General features: G+C 44.8%; 1 protein-coding gene across 1 annotated transcript in view; it reads left to right on the top strand.

The window, feature by feature from the left end:
- The window catches only part of VIRMA (vir like m6A methyltransferase associated), a 24,365-nt gene extending 5,637 nt beyond the window's left edge, over window positions 1-18,728 (top strand). Inside the window, exons 7-24 of the mRNA XM_026050003.1 lie at window positions 1-285; window positions 991-2,143; window positions 2,793-3,284; window positions 4,010-4,164; window positions 5,212-5,294; window positions 7,553-7,646; window positions 7,771-8,315; window positions 8,985-9,220; window positions 10,077-10,329; window positions 11,491-11,708; window positions 12,703-12,835; window positions 13,880-14,032; window positions 14,257-14,417; window positions 14,598-14,694; window positions 15,768-15,934; window positions 16,115-16,446; window positions 17,255-17,398; window positions 17,876-18,728. The exon at window positions 1-285 is cut by the window's left edge and continues 2 nt beyond it. Coding sequence (XP_025905788.1) covers window positions 1-285; window positions 991-2,143; window positions 2,793-3,284; window positions 4,010-4,164; window positions 5,212-5,294; window positions 7,553-7,646; window positions 7,771-8,315; window positions 8,985-9,220; window positions 10,077-10,329; window positions 11,491-11,708; window positions 12,703-12,835; window positions 13,880-14,032; window positions 14,257-14,417; window positions 14,598-14,694; window positions 15,768-15,934; window positions 16,115-16,446; window positions 17,255-17,398; window positions 17,876-18,033 — 4,859 coding nt within the window. The 3' untranslated portion in view covers window positions 18,034-18,728. The remainder of the gene's footprint in view (window positions 286-990; window positions 2,144-2,792; window positions 3,285-4,009; window positions 4,165-5,211; window positions 5,295-7,552; window positions 7,647-7,770; window positions 8,316-8,984; window positions 9,221-10,076; window positions 10,330-11,490; window positions 11,709-12,702; window positions 12,836-13,879; window positions 14,033-14,256; window positions 14,418-14,597; window positions 14,695-15,767; window positions 15,935-16,114; window positions 16,447-17,254; window positions 17,399-17,875) is intronic.
- Window positions 18,729-19,029: the final 301 nt, after the last annotated feature.

Here is a 19,029-nt window from a genome sequence, read left to right as displayed (position 1 = left end):
AAAAAGAAGATGATGTTGACCACAGGGAGGATTACTTTGAGCCCATTTCTCCTGATCGGACATCCATTCATCAAGAAAGTCAATATTCTGATGAGGGTGAGGTAGAAGATCAACCAGAAGAAGGAGAGGATGAAGAAGAGGATGTGGAYGTGGAGGAGGAGGAGGATGATGATGATGAYGACGACGATGACGATGGGCAAACAGTAGAAAGTATTCCTGAGGAGGAGGAGGAAGAGGAGGAKGATGATGATGAAGAGGAGGGTGAAGAGGAAGAAGAAGGTGAAGGTAAGTAATCTGGTAAAGATAGAAGAAAAAAAATCAGTTTATAAATTTTGACTGTATTGTTATGATGACAAGGGTGAAGAGAGCTAGGTCTCATTTGCCTTGGTCACTGTACGGTGCTTTTGTGGTTCTGACATCTCTCACAGAGAACAGTATTTTGTTGTGGAGTGTTTATAGAAAGGAACAGGGAGATTCTATATAAAAAGGGAAAAAATAGATGCAGCTTTTTAGGTGAGAACAAACCTTTATATTTGATTCTTTCTTTTTAAAGTAGTAGTAGAAAACTGTGAAGCAATTTCTTAATTTTTCATTAAGTAAAATAGTTTGACTTGCCGGGAATGTGTATCATTTGTGTTTCTTCTTTATGTAAAAATGTCCGTAATCTTACTGAATTATCTGAAGTTTCCAGCTCTGACTATGTAAATCTAACTGCAAGTTTAAAAGTAGATACATATTAGAAAGTTAGATTATATTCTTGTTATTTTGTATATACTGATTAAAGAGACTTTACATTAAAATGTATGCATAAAGTCTATCAATTTTTACATGAAAAGTTTCTTAACAGGAGATTTGGCTTATAACTAGAGAGAATTTTTTTCTACGTGTAATATATGATTATTTCCTAAAATTTTTTTATTTAGTTTTGGCAGTTATGCAGATGAATCAATTATAGATAACATTGTTTATTTCATAAATTAATATTTTTAGGAGATGATGGATATGAGCAAATCTCAAGTGATGAAGATGGAATCGCTGACCTGGAACGTGAAACATTTAAATATCCAAGCTTTGATATTGAATACACTCCTGAAGATCTGGCATCCGTGCCACCTGTCACGTATGAGCCCTTTGAAAGGGAGCTTGGACCTCTTTTGTAYTTCAGCTGCCCTTACAAGACTGTATTTGAGAATGAAGTTGGTAAAATAAAGGACCAAGACCCAGAAAAAGAAAATTCCGGGGCGGTGGAAGCCTCAGTTAAGCTAACTGAGCTCCTGGAATTATATCAAGAGGAAAGGGGTGCAAAGTGGGTCACTGCTTTAGAAGAAATTCCAAGCTTAATAGTGAAAGGACTGAGCTACCTGCAGGTGAAAGACARCAAGCCAGGCTATATTACCCAGCTCGTGGACTGGACCCTGCAAGCACTAAACCTTCAGGTAGCTCTCAAACAGCCCATTGCTTTGAATGTCCGGCAGCTGAAGGCTGGGACAAAACTGGTGTCGTCATTAGCTGAATGTGGAGCCCAAGGGATAACGGCCCTCTTGCAGGCAGGAGTTATCAATGTGTTGTTTGAACTGCTGTTTGCAGATCATGTCTCGTCCTCCCTTAAGCTTAATGCTTTTAAAGCTTTGGATAGTGTCATTAGTATGACTGAGGGAATGGAAGCCTTCCTAAGAGGTACTGTAGATGTGCATGAAAAAAGTGGTTATCAGAAACTCCTGGAACTCATACTGTTAGATCAGACTGTGAGAGTAGTTACTGCTGGCTCTGCAATTCTCCAGAAATGTCACTTCTATGAGATCCTGTCAGATATTAAAAGGCTGGTTGATCAGTTAGCAGAAAACACTCCTTCTCTCCCTAACCACACGGAGCCAGAGCAAGACCAAGACTTGGCAGGACTAGACAGAACCAACCAAGAATACGAGAACGACGTGGAGGCTCCTATGGATATGGATCATCTTTTGGAGTCTTCTAATATAAGTGAAGGAGAGGTGGAAAAGCTTGTTAGTCTTCTTGAAGAAATCTTCCATTTGATGGAAACTGCTCCTCACACAATGATTCAGCCGCCGGTGAAGTCCTTCCCAACCATGGCGCGCATCACAGGCCCTCCAGAGCGGGATGATCCCTACCCCGTCCTGTTCAGGTATGGCAGCTGCAGCTTCACTTTTTGGTGTGTCTTCTCCCCCGGTTTGCTATAGATAATCATGAGGGTGACCTTGTGGACTGGCACTTTTCTAGATGGGCAGCATCACTGCCTGCCTGCTGACCTGGCTAGGGGTGCAGCCCAGCCTCGCTGGGAGCCGTGCGCTCGTGTCGCCCGGCTCGCCGCGTCCGGCACGGCCAGGGGAGCTGGGGCCTCCCGGCACCCAGCCGCCTAGAAATGGCCATTGGTTAATTCTCCATTAGCAAACTGCCGYCCAGAAACTCTCTCACCTCTCCCACGTTTCTCTGATAGTAACAACGTAGATCAGAGCTGAATGTAATCCAAAAGAAAACAGGCTTCAAAGTTACCCCTYCCTTTGGTTCAATGATTGTTTTCTTAGCACATGAAAAAACTACGAATCTAGTATCTAATTCAAATGCAATGAACTTCATAAAAGACAAAGGGGTTTTTTTTTTGTAATCAGTACTTTTTGTGTTAGGGATTTAGCTCTTGTAGCTGTAGTAGCAGTTGCAGTTCACAATTAGAGTTGTTTTTAGCGCGGAACAGGGCGTTGCTGCTCAGAGCAGGCGCGAAGGCGGGAAGCGGCCGCCCGTGGTGCTGATCCTCCTCCTTCCTCCCGCCTCCGCAGGTACCTTCACCGGCAGCACTTCGTGGCGTGCCTCACGCTGCTGCTGTCGGTGCCGGCGACGAGCGCGCAGCCGGGCGTGCTGGCGGCCGTGCGCGACCTGCTGCGCTTCCTGGCGCAGTCGCACAAGGGGCTGCTCTTCTTTCTGGCCGAGTACGAAGCCACCAACCTGCTGCTGCGGGCGCTGTGCCAGCTCTCGGATCCCGAGCAAGAGGAGGGGCTGCAGGCGGACGGCGCCGGCGAGGACGCCTTTGCCCTGTGGCTCCTGCACTCCACGCAGACCCTGCAGTGCATTTCCGAGCTGTTCTGCCACTTCCAGCGGTGCACGGCCAGCGAGGAGACGGACCACTCGGATCTGCTGGGCACCCTGCACAACCTCTACCTCATCACCTTTAACCCCGTGGGGCGATCTGCTGTGGCTCATGTGTTCAGCCTGGAGAAAAACCTCCAAAGCCTTATCACTTTAATGGAGTACTATTCCAAAGAAGCCCTAGGGTAATTTATATATTCATTTATCTTCTTGCATTTAAAAAGTATCTACCGCTAAGGATAGTTCTTTAGACGTAAAGAACTTTCATTCTGTTGCATCCTGTTGGTTTTGTGAAAGCTTTTTAGTAGAGCAGCATAAGAGAAAATCAGTCTTGTCCTTTGTGAACGAGTACCTAATGCCCAGAAATTATGTAGATATTCTGGAGAGGTGCTACGATATAGCTGGTAAGAAATGATTAATAAGCAGACAGTTTCCATTCAAGCACAACATTTGACTGTGAAACAAAGTCTGGGGAGRCTGAGCCTTGCCAGCTTGTCTGGGATGGAGTGAGTGTCTCTCAGTTCCTAAAGTTTTAATAAGTGTTAAATACTGTTCTTGCTGAACAGGCAGCACTGCTGTGTCAGATTGCAGTGCCTTTAGAGCAGGATTTGAAAAGCAGACTAAGTTAAAAAGGAAAAAGATTTGCATGGTGCTTGATTCTAGTGAGTGATCAGAGTAGTTCTCCTTCCTAAATGCTGAAGTGAGTGAGTAAGTTAAAGAGCTTTCACTTTTTCAAATAGGAAAGGACATTTTTTTCMATGATAATTATATGGTACAGCCTTGGTGACAGCAGCGGTTTGGTAGGGAGGTTACTAAGATGAGGCTAGAGGTCAAGGTCAGAGAATGAGTAATTGAAATAATGCCAGTTGCATTAGCTGAGATATAAAGCAAATCTTTACCCTTGTTTCAGGGACTCAAAGTCTAAGAAGTCAGTTGCTTATAATTATGCCTGCATCCTTGTTTTGCTGGTGGTTCAGTCTTCCAGTGATGTCCAAATGCTGGAACAGCACTCGGCGCCCCTGCTGAAGCTCTGCAAGGCAGACGAAAATAACACCAAATTGCAAGGTACRGTATGTGTCATTAGCAACTAAATTGTTTGGATGTATAGAAGCAACCTTTTATATGTTGGTAATTGGTACTTCACAGTCATCTGGTTGGGCTCATGTATATAATGAAATTCCTTTTCCAGCAGCATCTGTGCAGTTGAGTCACTGAGGGATGTGTAATTTTTGCTGYTAATGAGAAGTCAATGGGAGATTATTTCTAGATAATTTTTTTTTCAAGTATTATTACTACTAAGAATTTGGGATAATTACAGGAAGCTTGCAATTATTGTTGTATTGAAAATAACTTAGGGCAGCAAGTTTTACTAAGACTGGGCTAGTCCATGAGTGGGCTTCCCTTTGCTGGTTTTCCTGGGTGATGTGGGCTCGGWGCTTGCTGAGGAAAGGAATGTTCCTGGGGCTCTTTTGTGGCTCTCAGACCAACTGGCAGCGTCTAGGTCCCTATTGCTAAAGCTCTTGGTCCCCAGTTTATCTTTTGAGGATGTTCCCTGGCTCGTGGTGCTTCACATATCAGATGTGGGATCAGATTGGGAATGGAGGTGGTCAAACAAAATGCTGCTGGAGACCCTTCTGGCACCTGGGCTGTGGTGTTCAGGGATGCTTGACTGACTGGTATAGATRTACCATTAATTTCTTCCAAAACTTAAATAAATGCACTTAAAGAAATCGGAACTCTTCAAAAGTTTTAGTTTGATTTCCTCTTCTGGGCTCTCACTCCCTCTTTCTTTGCCCGATCCTTGGAGCATTTCATGAGAAGAGGGACTAGTTTATTAATCCAAGTCGTGAAGTCACACTGAAAATAGTTGTCAGTTCCCAGATGTTTTGTCTTTGAACTTTCACATTCTATTGAGTATTCTTTAGGAAAAATAAGTTTTGAAAAGTTGCCCAAGAGGTTAGGACACTCGGGTTGTTTTGGACTAAGAATGTATCACTGCATAAGAACTTCAGTTTAAGTGCAATTGCGTTTCAGAATATTTTATGCTAATAAATGCATTGTCAACACAGTTGATTAAATGTAAWTWTTTTTTTTYYTTTTTTTCCTCCCCAGAGCTTAGCAAGTGGCTTGAACCTTTGAAAAATCTTAGATTTGAAATTAACTGTATTCCAAATCTTATTGAATACATTAAACAGGTTAGTAAAATACTGATAGTGCTAACTTTAATGATTCCTTATGAGCTTGCGCGTTTTGTTAGYCTTGTGTTTGTGTGGGTACTAAGATAATTACTGAGAAGGTTTTATTATTATCCCACATGTATGTTTTTATTAAAGCTGCCCTCACTTTCGTAGYGAAGCCAAAACTAAGGTAAACGAGTGATGGAAAGTTTGTCTCATCATGCAAACTATCTAGAAGTAATTTGGAAAACTGCACAGATCCTTTATTATTATCAATTTTTCTATGTTGTTTCTKATTCTGAGTCTTTCAGTGCAGACACTCAAGTGGCAAAACCAAATATAAAAGCTTTGATTTAAATGATTCAAAATTTTGGTTGAAATTAGTTTTCTAATTAAAATTGAACTAATTTTCATTAGTTGAAAAACTTAAGATGTGAAATCTGTAACTATCTAGTGATCCAGCAGGAGTGCATGGCTGTGACCAGAGTGGAGAAGGGGTGTTCTGATACACTGATCTATTGATACATATTACAAGACTATGAGCGGGAGTTGGCCTGAAATATTGAAGCTTATTGAAGCAATTTAGGGTTTTTGCTCTATCTAGAAGGGACTTAAATCTAAATTGCTCTTTTTTTTCCAGCTGAAGAAGGTKGCAATAGAAGGGAGCAGCAGTTTATTCTCATATATGGTTTAAGCAAGTTACTSCAGTGCTTTTTAATCTTCATAATTATCTGTCAAAAAGAGCTGCATAGGGTCTCTATCTAATTTGGGGAACACACAGATATGTGCAGAATGATGCAGGRAGTACTTTAAAATGGTTTTCAAGGGCCTGCCTTAGTTATTTAAGCAGGAACAGGATTTCCAAAGCTGAATACAGGGGTCTCTTGGAAAACCAAGGGAAGCCCAGGAGAAGATGGATGTGTGCGTTAGGGTTAAGCCAGTAATACTGATTCAAGACAAGGACCTAAGACTAGTCTGTCTCAGGTGTGTGAGGAACCAAGGAGTTAAACCTGTGCTGAAGGTGCTTCTACAGGCTGGGGTGGCTTCTGGAAGGCCAGCTTGAGCCCACCCTACCCTGGTTGTCTGCAGCACTTAAAGAACTGCACCTCAAGCCTGTTTGGGGGGGAAAAAAAAGAGAGAGAGAGAGAGAGAGAGAGAGAGAGATCCTGTTAAGAATATGATAGATCATGTTGTTTTAAGCACGGCCTCGTTCCCAAACTACAAAACTGCTCCTTTCTTCTGAATCTTTGCTCAGAGACCTGCTCTTTGCCTTTCCTTTTTCCCGTGTTAGTTGTGCACCCATTGAGGGTGCGCGTGGGGTGAGGTGAAGCGGGTGGCGCGACCCTCCTCAACACGCAGCCCCTCGCTGAGAGGCGCTTGTGCCCTGGCCGGGAGGCACTTGTAGCCTGCGCCTTGGGAACGGAGGGCAGGGGCTGCCTGTTACCTAAACAGGGGGCTTGGGAACTGGCAAGGCGAGCTCTGATTTCAGCTGTGATGAGCACACCACATTTCTTCATCTAGCAACTGCAGTTACTTCCCACAGCCAAGCAGAGAGGACCTTCTCAATAGAGAAGCTTGCAGGGGCTCCCAGGTAGCTGCTTCTGAAGCTGTCCCCCTGTGGGACAGCTTATCCCACAGGAGAGCTTTCCCCTTTCAGCAGACTCCACTGCAACACAATTTTAGCAGTAGCTGTTAGTTTCTCCCTTTTCCTTGAGAATTCATCTGAAACGTGCCTTTATTGGGAGCAGAGAATCTAAGAAGGTTGTCATGAGARACAGCTGAAATACACAAGCCAGTTTGGGTTTGATTTGGTTAGATGACTGACTGCMTTCTGGGAAAGAGTCTTGAAGACCTTTGTTCCCTTCCAGGGATAGATATTAGCCAGTGGATGATAAATGGATATAAATACCTATTATTAAACACTGAATCCTTTGCTAGTAACTAGTTTGCAAGCCCTTGCTTCCAGTGGAGTTTTTGATTTTTGACACATTGGTTCCCTAGGCTGCAAAAGCTCCTTGTATAGCTGCAGACTGTCAGAATGAGATGAGAATTAGTGCGGAGAGGACCTTTTGGGAAATAAAGTAAAATAAAATTGGGAAATGAGTGGCACTGAGATATGTGTTGTCTTCGTGTTACGTTAGATTAGCTCACCTGTGTGATTAGGTGTCCTGGTGATTGTGTAGCTGTATATTCCGGCTCAGAAAACTGGGCTGGTCATATGTTCTACATTAAAATTCTCTCTTACAATGGAGGTTCCTTTTTTGTTTTCTTTTAAGAACATTGACAGCCTGATGACCCCAGACGGCGTTGGTCTCCCCACCGCGCTCCGTGTTCTTTGCCACATTGCGTGCCCACCACCTCTGGTAGAAGGTAGGACAGCTGCATCTGTACCACTTACCCCCCAAATCCCAGCCTGCTTAACTGAGCCTGAGGCATCTCTGTGATCACTTAAGAGAAATCTGGCATCTAAAAATGTTCTTTTCCTTCTGGGCAGGCCAGCAGAAAGACCTGAAGTGGAATCTGGCCGTTATTCAGCTCTTCTCCTCGGAAGGCATGGACACCTTCATTCGGGTGCTGCAGAAGCTCAACAGCGTCCTCATCCAGCCCTGGCGGCTGCACGTCAACATGGGCACCACGCTGCACCGCGTCACCATCATCTCCATGGCCCGCTGCACCCTGACGCTCCTCAAAACGATGCTCACGGAGCTGCTGCGCGGGGGAGCCTTCGAGTTCAAGGACATGCGYGTCCCGGCGGCGCTCGTCTCCTTGCACATGCTCCTCTGCTCCATCCCGCTCTCGGGCCGCCTCGACAGCGACGAGCAGAGGATTCAGAACGACATTGTTGACATCCTGCTGACTTTTACCCAGGGAGTTAACGAGAAACTCACCATTTCGGAGGAGACTTTGGCGAATAACACGTGGTCCTTAATGCTGAAAGAAGTTCTCTCCTCAATTCTGAGAATTCCCGAAGGCTTCTTTTCTGGGCTTATACTGCTCTCAGAGTTGTTGCCTCTTCCGCTACCCATGCAGACCACTCAGGTATAGTTCACATTTATTCAGATTTTAAAGACTTCTGATGAGGCATAACCTTCTAGACCATTTTTGTGGGAAAAAATGAGCTCAAGAATGAATCAAAGTTTCTGTAAAGCAGGCGTATTCAGACTGATTGGTTGTAGATGTGTTTCTTCAGAAAGAAAATTGTTCTTGGGATGTGTTTTTAAATTAGTGGATTGCTTTGTCAGGCTCCCTGTAGTGTCACTGTATTACTTAAATGATTGATTTGGAAGACTTTGAATGTAACATAGAATGGTGAACTCCTGATGACTCTGTCTTTAGGACTGTCCCCTTTTTGTCATGTATCTTGAATTTGTTATCTTTGACAAATAAGTTGGCATAAAAGATGTTTTTGATTTTGTGTATCACAGAACCACAGGATGGTTGAGGTTAGAAGGGACCTCTCTAGATCACCTAGTCCAACCTCCTGCTCCAGCAGGGACACCTAGAGCATGTGTATTCCCAAAGGAATACCTCATGCTATGGAATTTGTTTATTTTGTTATTTTGTGATCAAATTCTGCCCTGATGTTTGATCATATGAGTGAAAATGACATTGCAAGTCTTTGAAGAACACATTTATTTAAACCTTGTGGTAGAATTTGGGTTTTCTGGTAGAAGTTAACGTGGAAATTGTGCGTTTCTCCTCGTGCAGGTGATCGAGGCACACGACATCGCGGTGGCCCTCAACACCAGGAAGCTGTGGAGCATGCACCTTCACGTGCAGGCCAAGCTCATCCAAGAGATCGTGCGGTCCTTCTCGGGCTCCTCTTGCCAGCCTATCCAGCACATGCTGCGGCGCATCTGCGTGCAGCTCTGCGACCTGGCCTCGCCTACCGCCCTGCTCATCATGAGGACCGTGCTGGATCTCATCATAGAGGATCTGCAAAGGTATCTGTTTGCTATTGCAAACACTTAACGGGTTGCTTGGAATTCACCCTTGTTCTGTTCAGTAGGTTTATCAGGAGAAAAATATTTAATTTTGGAAGTATTGTTTATCTTTTGTGAACTCTAGTGAGTACTCAGGCCAGTAAAATACTGCTTAATTTGGCCAAGCAGCAATGTCCTTTACAGAATCACACAGGATGGTTGAGGTTGGAAGGGACCTCAAGAGATCATCTAGTCCAACCCCCCTGTTCAAGCAGGGACGCATAGAGCATGTGACACAGGGTCACATACATACATACATATATATATGTATGTGTGTGTGTGTGTCTGTGTGTGTATATATATTTTTAAACACAAATATATATAGACACACATGCATAGTTTCATACATTTATAGGAAGGTGTTTTTCAAGTCTCCATCCAACCTTTTCAGTTACTGTGGACTTCTCTTTGAAGAAAATGTGAGCAATAGGCCTACTGATAGTAGGTTCAAACTTGCTCTGCTGGGATGAGCATCTCGACTGGAAAATGTGTAGGAGGCTGCAAGCTGCAAGAAGAGGTTATTGAAACAAAGAGTACCAGGTATTTAAAAGCACATTTAGCCACATGTAATTAGATGCAGCCTGGTAAGTAAAAAGAATGGTAGGTGAGTTAACAGGTAATACAAGCAAAAGTCATSTAGTGAAATTCAAGCAGCTTTCCAAGAATATTCAAGATAGAGATTTAAGTACATAAACTAGGTATCCTGTTTAAAATGCAGCATTAGGACTCCTGCAAGGGTTGCTTTTATGGTTTTAGAAAACACTTTGAACTTGTGGGAAAAGTTGTTTTAAAGTGTTTTTGTCTTTTTCCCTTTCAGCAGCACRGAAGAGAAAGAGAAACAGTACACGGGGCAGACCACCCGGTTACTGGCTCTGCTGGATGCCCTGGCTTCTCACAAAGCTTGTAAATCAGCTATCCTGCACCTCATCAGTGGAACTAGCAAAGGGGATGAAAAATACGCAGAAATTTTCCAGGAGCTCTTGGCTTTAATGCGGTCGGTCGGGGACAGTGTCGTTCATCAGCAGAGTGCTGAATGTGTGGCCTCCCTTTTGCAGTCCCTCTGTGATCAGGTATTTATACGTTTCATGCGTAACACGTGTGGAGATTGTACTTACAGGAGACAGTTGTAGTGAGGTGATTATTTCAGGTGCCAGTCTTGTCCAAGAGAAAAGCTCTCTCGACACCGCTGCACCACGAACACAGAATCCTTGTGTGCCTGGCCGTGCCCCACGTGCTGTGGCTCTGGTTACTCTGGAAGGATAAGAAATCCTTCCATTTCTGACACCCCCTTTGCAGCAGACCCTGGTCTGAGAGCGCAGCAGAGACTGAGAACTGAATGGCACAAAGAGGGACTGTTCTCCCAGCCGAGACGTGTCCTCCTTGTTGGAAGGTTTTGGGTCGCTGGCAGCCCTCACCTTTACCCAGTTGAATAAATGTTTCTGTCTTAGCTGCCTAGCTCAAACCTCTTAAGAATTTATTCCAAATATAAAGATAGAAGCAAAACACAAGGATATGCAGTTACCATAAGATTTCACCATTAAAACAAACATAATTACCATAGCAAAATAAGAAATGTTACTCCAAAATTGTTTTATGGATTAGACCAGGTAGTTTCCTGATTGGTTGCTTGCATAGATATATGTGTTACTGCCTGTCTTAGCAAATAAATACTCGTGGTTGCTGTAGTGCTTTGCCCTTTATGCAGAAAACATTTTGGCTTTGTTGGCCAGTAAAGAGATCAGTCAGTCTCACGTGTATGAATAAGAACTGTGAATAAACCTCAGCAAATTCACTATAAAATCTTGTTCCATGTTACATAAAACAAGGAGGGGGGATAATACATCTTAAGCCTTCCAGGTGGTATTTGAAACCTCTTAATTTTGATGAATATTTTGAAATAAAAGGATAGTTTGACTGCCTAAGCAAGAAACAATCCACATGTGCGAGACATCGTTCAGTGACAGTTTAGCTTTTAGTTACGGCTCTGCTCTCTGCTGCACGGTTCTTCTTGGCTCTAAAGCTTTTATAATTTTAAAATCATTAATTATGTATAGCTCTTCCACAAGGGATACACCAAGGTAATGTTTTAGTGATCAGTAATCCGCTCTCAGGTACAGGATAGAGCGAGCAGTGAGAGAATTCAGTGTTTTCTGAGTTGTTGCATGCCTTATGTTTACTGCTGGTGTATGGGATGCATTTTTTACTGTGTACATAATAACCCCTTCTTTCAGGATATTGCCCTCATTATCCCAAGTTCATCAGAAGGTTCTGCCTCTGAATTAGATCAGCTTTCCAATTCCTTACCCAGCAAAGAGATGATGCCCTTGATCTGTGACTGCCTGATGGAAACACTGACTAATGCTGAGAGCACTTACAGCTGCCTGCTGACGTGCATCCGGACCCTCATGTTCCTCACGGAGCACGACTATGGCTTCTACCACCTGAAGAGGTGAGATGTTCCAGGATATCCCCAAGAACTTGGGATTTTGAAAGACTTCTGTGATGTGGAATCAGYGATGTGTTTAGAAAGAGTGCAAAATTTAGTAAATTGTCACTTCTTTAAGAGTCCCAGATATATTTGAAATAGTGGCCTGCTAGAAAGACAGTATTTAATGGGAGTTTGCAAGATTGACAGTTGAAAAATTGTGCGTGTGTTTGGCAGGGGACGATAATCAAATGATCCCACTTCTGATATAAGTAGAGTTTTAAACATGGTCATTGTTTGGTCGCTGCAAAAGCAAAGTAACTAAGCCCTTTTATACCTTTTATACCTCCACTCAARGGCGAGAGGATTAAAGTGAGGGTTGGTGCTCGTGGCCTCCCCTTTGAGAGCAACAATAATGCAGTCGGGCGGGCTCCTCCGCAGGACACTGGAGACCTGTTCCTCATTCCATTTGTTTGGRGGATTCACTTGGCACCTTTTCTTCCTCCTGGATGGATTGAGGTTCTCCACAGAGAACTGAGGATTTTGTGACTATTTTGTTGAGCCTTTTTCATTTTAATGGAATATAAAAATGTGTTGGACAGTCTGCTTTATTCCCACCCTGTATTTGGACCCATTTTTACTTATGTACTGCTGTCCTCCTGTGCTATAGCCCATCTCCACCCAAGATGGAAATGAAATTTCTTAGTTTTTAGAGATGCTGCCATAAGGTGTAGGACAGTGTGTGCAACCTGGAGCACCTGCCCACACCACCAGTGGGATGTGCAGGTTAGTACAGAGAAAACACTGAAGCTCCAACTTTGTAACCCTAAACTTGCTCCAAATAGAGCAAGTTTGGAGCTAAACAGCTCCAAACCCGAACTTGATAATTATTAAATTCCTGCACTTCCTGCACCTGGTTTGTTTTATATGTTATTTTCTTCTTACAGCAAGTTCCAATAGAACCTGTCCACAGTGTAAGCATTACTAAAATGTTTTCTCTTTTTTATTGTACAAACAGTGCCCTAAGAAAACACAGCAGTGCTCTGTACACGGTGTTGAAGCGAGTAATAAGCAACTTCAGCAAAGACACGGGTGAACTGGCCTCTTCCTTCTTGGATTTTTTGCGACAGATTCTGAACTCGGACTCATTGGTGAGTATGTCCTGAATGCTTAGATAAATTCAGCTGCATCTCCTTGAAATTTGCAATGTGGCACGTATTCAAGAGCGGGTATGTCAGAAAATAATTGAAGCTTACATTTTTATGTAAGCCTTTTCCATCAGTATTTATACTGCAATCTTTATTTTTATTTTTTAATAAAATCTGTGAAAACTAGGCAGAATATACGCTATTAACAAGTTTTGTGTGTGGTGTTTTTTTTTCTTGTTTTTTTTTTTTTAAGTAGGAAGAAATGGCATTGTGATTTTTTTAAAGAGAAAAGTGAAGTTACTTGTTTTCAAGCCACAAATAAAGTGTTCAGCATCAAGTGGTACTGGCAGCACAAATCAAGGGGGACCGAGCAGCCCTTCCCCATGCTCACCCTGTGCAGAAAATATATTTCTAAAAACATTGAAACTGATTTCAGTGCATATTAGGAAAGCCAGAGTTCAGTTATGCCTCTTACTAGGAACTCTGGAGAAAAAAAATGCAAAATATTTTTGTCTTGGCAGATTTTCATTTCTCAGAGAATTGTTGGTAAAATACATAATGATGGGGGAAGAAAAGCCTTTTTTAGACTTTTCTGTTTTAAAGAAGGCTTTTGAAGTGTGAGTTTTACTTAAGTGTATATATTTTAAACCATCAACACTGTGTATATACTAGCTGTCCCAGGTAACCAGCGTGCACTTGTGTCYAGGCTTTAGATTCATGTCATCCTGCTAGAGAGTTGCTGGGGATTTAATTTAAAGCAGGAAAGCATAAATGTTTAGTGCAAAAAGGAATCTAAAATATTTATTAGTTCTCGTACAAACCTCAGCTTATATGGGAAAGGATTAAATCCATCCTGATAAAGCAGCTGCACTTTCCTATGGAATTGGCTTTATTAAAAGTCCGTGCACAATATGTTTTTAAAGCAGTAAAAAAACCGCTCTTGTTTTGCTACATTTGCTCTACTGCAAGTTGAATTCCAAGGCCTCACAATCCAGGGGGATCGTGAGTATTCAAGTGTCCTTCTTTCCCACTTGTCCCGTTTTGCAGGGATGCTGTGGTGAAGACGGAAACGCTATGGAGGTGGACGGCTCTCATCCAGGCCGAACGCTGGGCCTGACCACAGCAGAGCTAAAACACGTGTTGCAGACCAAAGAAGAAACGCCAGAAAACCTGCTGCTGGAGCTGGAGAAACACGTCATGGTAAAAGACTTTAATACTTAGCAAACCTCAGTGTCCATGTGGTGCCTTGGTTCGTTTTGTAGGGCACTGAGGAGCTCGCCCTGTTTCTGCATTTGGGCTGCTCAGCTTCACTGTTCATGGACAGAGGGGCTGCTTTTTCTATCGTCTCATCTTTTATTAACACAAACACCTTCCTTCCTCTGGGAAGGTGAAAAACATTCCTGACTTGCCATGTGTTCCCCTAGGATCGTTCTAAAGAAGACGATGGCCTTGACTCCTTGCTGGACAACATCGTTGGCATCAGGCAGATGTTGGAATCAGCAGGTGATTCATGTCCACTGAGTGACCAAGAAACGGAGCCAGTCCTTTCTGCTCCAGACTCTCTGCAGAATTTGTTTAACAACAGGTAAAATAGTTAAACGTGAGGGTAACAAAATATATTTGAGAAGAACTACARTTGTGTAACTGAATTTAATGAAAAGCATAGGTGTATAAGGGTGTTTAATTTTGCTCGGGTACCACGGGAAGGGCGCTGCGTGGCCGTGCCTGGAGGCAGCACAAGGGCCCTCTTGTCGCTCTGTTGCAGGACCACGTTTGTGCTGGCCGAGGTGGTGGATGAGCAGCTGAAGTCCATGTGGTTCTCCCCCTTCCAGGCGGAAGAGATCGACACCGACCTGGATATGGTAAAAGGCTCCCTTAGCTCGTGGGTTTAAAACTGAGGGCTAGCCTGAGGCAGTAGCATCAGGGAGTTCCTTGGCTAAGTGATTGGACTTCCTTCCCTTGGCTAAATGACTGGCTTTCCTTAGCTCGTTCCGTTAAACCCACCCAGCTCGCAGGGGTCACCGTTTGGAATGGGTTCCAACCAAAACCCCTTGGAAGCCATAGGGAAACGGCCCGACCCGCAGCCCTGTTCCAGCCCCTGTGCAGGAGTCGCTGCCCTTGGAGCAGCAGTGGGRGCTTCAGTCCTGCCCTGCTCCTCTCCCTCCTGGGGCTTCCAATGGCTTGTACTCAATGTGGGAAGGAACCTGGCATCTTTGCTCTTTTCCTTGTTTACCTTCCCTCTCTGTAGTGATATCCAAGAGCCTGGTAGCTGCACTCTGTATTTTAAAAGCTTCGCTTGAACACAGGAAAAAYGACAGTGGTAAATGAAGCCCCCTGCACAAAACCTTTTCACTGCCCTTGCAACTTGATTCGTGTAACTGAAGATGTAATTGCCATTTTGAAAAACACACAGTGACTTTTTAATTCCTTATTATTTTTCACCTAAGCAGTTGTTACAGCATCTCAGCTTCCTGTGTGGGAAGCTATCAGTTCCTGTAGGCTTCATTCCTTTTTTTTTTCTCTTTTCCTTAGATTTACCTTTTCGTTAACGATTGCACACAAAGCCCTTTTCTTTCAGTTTCCGTAATTTCTCCAGCCAAACCAGCGCTGCTCCCCGCTTCATGGGAGCAGCAGGGATGAATTGCTAGGCTTATAGCTTAGGTGAAAAGAGGCCTCACTGCAACTCCCCTTAATGCCAAGGTGGCCCCTTGGGARCTCCAGCCTTTGCCTTGAGATGGAGGCCTGGAAAGGGAGGAAGGCTGCAGCTCTGCTCCCGCTGCCTCCACCTGGAGCGGTGCTGACCCGTGAGGAGGCTCCTGTTGAAGGGAGGCACTGCGGCARGTTGGGACCCTGCCGAGCGTCTCGGCTGGCGGCGGCGCCTTCCTCAGGAATCCGGCAAGGATAGGGCTGCTCAAGGAAAACCCTCTCGCTGCAGGTGAAAGTCGACTTGATCGAGCTGTCGGAGAAGGGCTGCAGCGACTTTGACTTGCAGGCTGAGCTGGAGAGGTCGTTTTTGTCCGAGCCCTCATCTCCTGGTCGGACGAAAACCACCAAAGGGTTCAAACTGGGCAAGCACAAGCACGAGACCTTCATAACTTCGAGGTAAGATGAGTGTAATAGCAGGCAGTTAATGTGCTCTTGCTGTGAGGGCTGGTAACTGGCGTGTTGCATCCCCTCAAAATGTAGACTGCCTTTTAAATGGTGTCTTCATTAACGAGAATGCCTGACAATCATCAAGAATAGACTTTCCCTTAACTGGATTGTCACCATTTGTCTTGACAGCGGAAAATCCGAGTACATAGAGCCTGCCAAGAGAGCCCACGTGGTGCCGCCGCCCCGGGGAAGGGGCCGCGGAGGCTTTGGACAAGGGATTCGGCCCCACGACATCTTCCGCCAGAGGAAGCAGAACACGAGCAGACCCCCGTCCATGCACGTGGACGACTTTGTGGCTGCAGAAAGCAAGGAGGTGGTTGCTYCCGACGGGATCCCGCCCGCCAAGCGGCCCCCCAAAGTCTCCCAGAAGATCTCTTCCCGGGGCGGCTTCTCGGGCAACCGCGGGGGACGGGGAGCTTTCCACAGCCAGAACAGGTTCTTCACCCCGCCTGCTTCCAAAGGTAGGTTGTCTCTGGCCTTGGGGCTGGAGCAAGTGAATCAGTGATGCTAAAACCAGCAATTCATCAGCTCCTCCCGAGTGCTGTGGGCTTGGGCCGGGCTGCAGGTTCCTGGGCTGCCCCTCTGCAGCCCCCGGGGCCCTGCCGAGCTCCTTGGTTTGGACCAGCTGCTGTGGCCCTGTGTGCAGCAGCRGGACGCCCTGCCCTGCCCCTGGGCATGTGGGGACCCCAAAATTGGGTTTCATCCCCGAGCCTCTTGGTGCTTACGTGAGGCTTGAGGCTGGAGGAGCCCGACAGGGATGAGCTGCAGTTTCCAGGGAGCTGGAGAAGCTGCGGGAGCATCGGAGCTTTCTCCACCAACAGGGTCGTGGTCCCTTCCTCGCCACCTTCTAGGTGAGGCCAGTGTCCCCATGCACGGGAGAAGCAGGTAATAGCTGCACTCAGTAGAGTTAAAAAATACCAGGATTTACTTCAACAGAAAAGCTTAAAATATATGAGACCCTCCTAATAACAGCAAATAATACTGCAAAATGTTTAAAAACATGAGTTTGTCTGAAAATTACATTATTTTTCTCCTCACTCTGTTCATAATACAATAATGTGTAGACTATGATGAGGTGTGTTGATGCAGAGTTAGTTTCACTTAGGTTCATTTATTTGAGTTCTGTAAATACTGCCCGTATTTACATACCCTAAGCTACATGTATGTAGTTATGTAGTATGTACGTATAACATAACTACATAACCAAACATTAAAATGGAAAGAAAGGGATTTCTTGAACCACTTGTGCTTTTCTCCCTCCTTATATAGGAAACTACAGTCGCCGTGAAGGGGCTCGAGGCTCCAGCTGGAGCGCGCAGAGCACGCCCAGGGGGACCTACAACGACAGCAGAGGAGGTCAAAGCAATTTTAACAGGGGTCCCCTGCCACCACTGAGACCCTTGAGCTCCGCAGGTACATGGTATTCATATGGGCAGCGAACTAGAGAAAAGTCCTTGAATTTCCTTTTTGCTTTGCAAATGAAACCGTGCAAGGATGCTGCAGACACCTTGAAACTCAGCAAAGGTTTTAAGCATATATGAAGCGTTGTCGCTGAGACCGTCGCTTACTTGCCCGCGTGCGAGGCGAACCGGCCCGTAGGCCGTAAACTTGCCGAGTCCAACAGCTGACCGCGGAACCTAAACGTGGCGCGCAGATTTTGTGCAGTTGTCTCCGTGACTGCCTGGTAATTAGAGAGGCAGTCGAAACAAAAATGCTTGCCTAAAAGAAAAGAGAAAATGGAAAGGAGAAGGCAGACCCAGGTTGTGTCTCGTCCTGGTTTTGTTCCTTGTGTTTTCCCAGCAGCTGCTCCGCCTAGGGCTTTTTATTTTTTCTCTTTTTCCCCCTTTTTTTTTTTTTTTTTTCATCTGAGCATCTTTTCTTTGCTTTAAGGCTACCGACCGAGTCCTCGCGATCGTGCGTCCAGAGGCCGCGGTGGGATCGGACCGTCTTGGACGAGTGCTAATAGTAGTAGCAGTGGTGGCTCGAGAGGGAAGTTTGTTAGTGGCGGCAGTGGAAGAGGCCGCCACGTCCGCTCCTTCACGCGCTGACCTCGGAGCCAGAGGGAAAGCGGCCCCGGGGGCTCCTCCTGCCGAACACAAAGGAGAACAGAGGCACTAAAGGACCAATCCGGAGTTCCCGGCTGCCTGGAGGACACCCAGAGAATATTTTTGTCTGAAGAGAACAGTTTTCGTTTGATACAAGACTTGAAATTTCAATAAAATGCAAGACTTTTTTTGTGTATAATTGTATATATATATTTTTTGTTCCTTTGAAAGGATGTTTTTGTGGACTCTGGTAGACGATATTCAGTAAAGAAACTCTTGGAGTTAAGACTTGAAGGACTTTCAAAATACTCATYGTGCCAAAAGAAAGGTACAGGTTTGCTGTATGTGACTTATTACTGCAAGAAAATTAAAAAACAAAAACGCGGAAAGAAATTTTAGTGTTTTCTCTCAGGTTTAGAGCTTAGTTTCCTGCCCCACTTTTTTTTTTTGGCTAGTCTGTAACTAATGACTGAGTTCTGTAATGACCAACGGTTGAAGTACAAGGGGAAACGTTTAATATAAAATTGACTTAGTCTGTGGAAAAAAAACCCAAATGTTTAACTTCTATAAATTTTGTTGAACATCCTTGATGCTGTGATTAGAGACCCGAGTGGGATCCTGCACCTCTTGAACTCCACAGAAAATCTCATCGACTTCAGTAGGAATGAGATGGCATCCTGCTTCTTACTTCACCTCTCCATTTACCTTGGCACTAATTTTCCTGCTAGAAGTAGTGCCTGAAGTGGGCTGCCCGGGAGCTTGCCCTCCTTGGAGCTCTGTGGGATTTCATAGGCATAACCCCCTCCCAGGAACCTGGCCAGGGGCAGGTGCTGGACTGAGCAGGGGTAGTCCTTGCTTGAAGACCATTCATGTTTCTTACCTATGATCTCCACCTSGGCTCAGTTTTTCACTTGCCCCGAATCTCTTGCTGTGACAAGGGCCAATAAAGGGGTATTTGTCTACCCCAGGCCTCCTTGTGCTCTTGTTTTAAGTCATGGT

The sequence above is a fragment of the Nothoprocta perdicaria genome, unplaced genomic scaffold (genome assembly GCF_003342845.1).
Source record: "Nothoprocta perdicaria isolate Ctin4 unplaced genomic scaffold, notPer1 scaffold_64, whole genome shotgun sequence".
Lineage (NCBI taxonomy): Eukaryota > Metazoa > Chordata > Aves > Tinamiformes > Tinamidae > Nothoprocta > Nothoprocta perdicaria.
Note: the sequence above shows the minus strand (reverse complement) of the source record. Positions and strands in the feature narration are given on the sequence as shown.